The sequence below is a fragment of the Centroberyx gerrardi genome, chromosome 5, assembly GCF_048128805.1.
Source record: "Centroberyx gerrardi isolate f3 chromosome 5, fCenGer3.hap1.cur.20231027, whole genome shotgun sequence".
Taxonomy (NCBI): Eukaryota; Metazoa; Chordata; class Actinopteri; order Beryciformes; family Berycidae; genus Centroberyx; species Centroberyx gerrardi.
In genome coordinates, this window is record NC_136001.1 from 2,684,842 (window position 1) to 2,689,721 (window position 4,880).

A 4,880-nucleotide genomic window follows, 5' to 3' on the forward strand; every position below is an offset into this window, starting at 1 on the left:
TCTGATCAAAATGGCTGATCTGATCAAAGTGTCACCCATTTACAGCCAGTGTAATATTGATCAACTCTACAATAAATGTGTAATCAAACTATATCATATTATATCAGAGGTGGATGACACTGACTGGACCAGGTCCCATTTTAATAAAAGGATGATATCATACCCAAATATTGTCAAACCCATATATCGGTCTAACCCTAGCCTGATGAGTTTCTCCTCCTATGGTGGCTCCACAGTTCATACAGTCTGAGATTAAACAGAGGCGTGGTAAAACAGCAGACAAGGACCTCAACAGGGGGTCCCAATAGCCACTGAGGAGTCTTTTGCCTTGTCATAGTAGATTGCTGGTGTTGTCCCCGAGACGATCTTCAGCTTCTCCTCCTTGGTGGAAGAGGGAGAGAGGGAGGACGGAGAGGGGGATGTGGGAGACGAGAGAGTGGAGGGGGAGGTGGAGGTGGCGGTGGTGGAGGCAGAGGAGGATGAAGAGGAGGCGCCGTCGGGGATGCACTCTTCACAACAGCAGCAGCAGCAATCCATGAAGGCCTGGCCGAGCGAACGACACAGGCACAGCAGCAACACCGGTGTTGCTGAGCAACGCACAAACAACAGGAACTGGCCAATCAGAGCCAAGAGAGCCTCGGTTGCCACGGAGACAGGGGTGGAGATGTACGCCAGGGTGATGTTACAAGCGTTCTCCGGCAGGTTACACGTGGCGTACATGATGGCCAATGCAGTCACGGTCGAACTCAGCCTCTGCTCCCTTTTCATATGCTGCTTCTTCTTAGTTGAAGAGGAAGAGGAAGTGCATCCGCCTGTTACCTTGCTGCTGCCCTGCTTCTGCAGGGTGTGTTGGGCTAATACGTGCCTTGTCACTAAGTCGCAGGCCAATGTGAAGAGTAGCGGCAAACAGAAGTAGCAGCCAAAGTACCACCACATACGAGCCTCATGGTAGGTCAGCACCAGAGAATACATATTCTCTGGAAGGTCCATGGAGGGCTGGCGGATACACATATCCACCAAAAAAACACCTGTTTGAGCTCTAGAGGTAGCCGCCAGTGAGCCTCCTGGTTGGGTTTCCTGGAGGCCAGCTGTAGCTGCCGGCGGGCTGGCATTTTGAGTTATGGTGGAGCTGCTGACAGCTTCCTGGGTGAGTTGCCAGAGCAGCAGTTCAGGCGCGGCCAGGACCATGGAGCCCACCCAGATAACGGATAGCTTGGCTAAGATGGACTGACAGGGCTCAACCTGGGGCATCTGGAGTGGCCTGGGACTAGTAGCCGCATGGAAGCGATCAATACTCAGGGCACATAGGCTGAAGGTGGCCACGCCCAGGGAGGTCACCTAGCAAAGAAATGAAAGAGGGATGTGCGGAAATGAAGAAGAATGGTACAAGTGGGTTGGGGTAGAAATGGGGGGAGGAGAGGAGAAAGGTAGAGAGGCAGGAGAGAGTGATTGTGTAAACTGTGAATCAAGTTCTTTCCACACGGTTAAAACAACAGTGTTGTCACAGCTATTATAGACTGGGGACAACTATGAAAAAGCCACAAGCAATAAAGAAAATACATTATGCACATTGTAGCCTCTGGTCTTGGCCAAAAAAGACCGTAGACTATCATTACAGAGGCATATGACCCACATCCCCTCCTTCCTTAAGTGCTTAATGACCTCTTTAGTTGAGACCACCCCTCTAGATAATTAAGACAGACCGCTAATTAGCATGAAAATAGGTTAACTAACAGAGCACAGAAGGGGCTGGCGCCTGACCTGTTTTAAAGACTGCTATATACAAAGCAGTAATTACCAACTATTAACACTCCCCTTCAGTGATTAAATGCACTCTGAAGTTGAACCAGACCCATCTGCACAGAGGGCATAGATACATAGGCCTATTCAAATGTCCTGTAATAGAAAACAAAATCTATAAGATTATATCCACATACAGTACAGAGGCCTCAATGCTAAAGTCCCTGCATCTAATACTATTAACCACCAAAACTTCCAAACCTGCTGCTATGCAACTGAACATTTCTGGGAAGAAAGTAAAGCAATAACTTGTGACAAGACATATTATTATTATTATTTGCTCAGTGTTATAAATTATTAGTCATAGGAACTGACAAGATATTATTTGATCAATGTGATAACTTGAATTTAACATTATATTTTATTTTACTTATACTGCAAGTTGTGTGTATCAGCGGTGCCCTGAACACAAGAAGAAGAATGAGAGGAAACTCAGGACACCAAACTATAGAAAGGATGGGACTCTAGCTTGGAACTACACACATAAGTGTTAAAGTTTCCAACACAACAGAAACACATGTTGACACAACATATACTGTTATTAACATAATGCATATGCATGTGTTTTAAAGTAATGCAATGTATGTTCTACCCAAGGGTGGAAGTAATAAATTGCATTTAAGCTTGTTACTGGAATTGAGTAGCTTTTTGTGTAGCCTAATTGTGTGTTTTTATTATTATTATTATTTTAGCACAGATTCAATAAAAACATGAATTAACTATTTTTTTTTAGAACTCTAAAGTGAGTCTAAAACTTTAGCAGTATCACATGAACTAGGGCCTATGAGTTCCCTAGTCTTTTTTACATTGGGAAAGATCAACCCTAACTCTGGTTTTGGTGATTAACAATGTCTGTTCTGTTTAACAAACAACTTTTTTTTTTGAGAAGGCTACATTTTAAATGAGCTTTACCCACATTATACTTTTTTTTTTTTTTTACTATAGTTTTACACCATTCATTTTACTTCTTTTGTAAGATTTCAGCAAATTGACAGCAATTCTACATGAGTACGATATTATGTTGATAGTCTTTCCACCTTTTTTCAGTATAAAAGGTGCTCCATCATCAGCATTACCATTGCAACGTGACAACCCGCCCTTCACGCGCACGCAACAACCTTTTCCTCACCTCCATATAGGGCACGAGCCGACAAGAAACGTCCCCTAGCAACCTTTTCGCAGTAAGCTCGTGGAAGACGACCACGGGAAGGCAGAAGAACAGCACTAGGAAATCCCAGAATGCCAAACCCGCCAGGATGCTGTTCCACGCGTTCTTCAGATAGTAGTTATGCCACACGATGCACATGAGCGCGAGGTTCCCCACGATGCCCGCCGCGAAGAGGACCAGTGCGAGCAGCATGACCGCGTAGGAGCCGTCGGTGACCGGGAACAGCGGGCTGTGGAGGAACACCGTGCCACGGGCCGACGAGAAGTTACCCGGGATCCCTCTGTGATGGTCGCTCTGGGGTGTGGTGAAGTAACCGTCCGGGTCGTGGGGTCGCGGATGCTGGTAACTGTTTGAGGAATGTGGATCTCTTTTCCTGGAGCTTCCATCCTTCGCTCCTCGGGGGATTCGCCTCAGTTTGGCTACGGATTCCTTCTCGGCGATTCTCAAACTTTCAAACCGATTCGTCGAAGCCCTTCCCCGGGAATCGGACTCATCTGTTCCCGCAGCCAGTGCGCCGGTATCGTCCTGCATATAATGTGTCTCCAGCGCGGAGCCCTGATGGACGCCCACGGCTGTTTGAGAAGGTCCGACATGACGGAGTTCCACAGTCCTCAGAAAAAGCAGCAGCAAAGCAAAAAAGGCTGTCATATTTTACCGTTGAACTGTATGGTGCTGATTTGTAGTATTTGCCTCTTTCAAAGACATGTGCTACAATTGTAGAATTGGCCTCCTCGGTAACAAAAATGGACGTAAGGCTGTATTTAACTGTCCATAGTCCGCCCTTCCACTGGCCCTGATGGAGAAGTTTTGAGTCTCGGTCAAACTTGAGCGCCCGTTATTCACTAGTGTCAAGCTAGCCAGAATACAACATCGCACTTCCGGTCACAGATTTAAAAATAAAAGCCTTATCAATGAACATGCGTTTAAATATTTTTTGAGTGCCATAAAGTAAAGTTTCATTTTACAACATATATATTAACTCATGTAATGCAATGCTGGAATAAGCATCTAGGCTGCCAAAATGCCCTGAGCTTTTTTTTTTTAAATCTCAATTTTACATTTATCTAATGGGCAACACATCAAGGTTTTATAATAATGCACTCAATTTTAAATGCTACATTTTATTCTGAATCTGAATATTAAACTGATAAGCTTCACACAGAGCCTGTAGCCATCTGTTAGACTCAAAACTCACAAAAAAACTCAAACATCAAACTTAAACCAGATAACTTGGAAAGATGTCTATTAGTCCATTTTAGCCTATCAGTGTCACATTTGTTCCTAAAAGCTGTGCAATGAAGGTTCATGTCCTGGTGTCAAGTCAGCCATTTTTACTTTACTTTTTATTATTATTATTTTTTTTGTGAAGGCTGAATCGTCCTACTTCCGGTCTTGTTCTGGCAAACTGACAGCTTGACGCAGCTCATTTATTCTTATTTGAGCAACATGGAGGAAGTGCGCCTCCTCCTGGCTGTAGACCATAGGCACATTGACCTATATTCTCTGAAAAGATAAGGATGCTTGCTGGTTAGAACTACATGAGAGAAAGACTGTTTGCAATTTATTACAAATGTATTTATTACAAATTATTACTACAAACTGACATAACTCCGCTTCCCTTCAAGATTTGTAAGTGTTTAACTCAAAGTCAGATACAGGGTAGTTACATGGATGGATGCTGATATGTCTGGATTGAAGCTATTGAAACAGCCGATATTTTGTGATGATTTACAATTTCTTTAACCATTTGACAGTTTTCATGCCAAATAATTCCATGTTTTCAGTGTTGCCCCTGGAATTTCACTCTTGTCAAGGTGGGAAAGCCTCTGAAACAGCATTTAGACCATCATGGGACACTAAAACTCTCCAATAAAATCCAGGATAATAATAATAATGATATACTTTGTTCAGC

The 4,880-nt window shown here is 43.9% G+C and overlaps 1 protein-coding gene across 1 annotated transcript; it reads right to left on the minus strand.

The window, feature by feature from the left end:
- Positions 1 to 288: 288 nt before the first annotated feature.
- Positions 289 to 3,758, minus strand: gpr37l1a (G protein-coupled receptor 37 like 1a). The gene is made up of 2 exons (XM_071915089.2): positions 2,930 to 3,758; positions 289 to 1,338 (listed from the first exon to the last, which is right to left on the minus strand). Exons 1-2 carry the CDS (start codon positions 3,614 to 3,616, stop codon positions 289 to 291), a joined length of 1,737 nt encoding a protein of 578 aa, XP_071771190.1. The 5' UTR covers positions 3,617 to 3,758.
- Between the last annotated feature and the right edge of the window lie 1,122 nt (positions 3,759 to 4,880).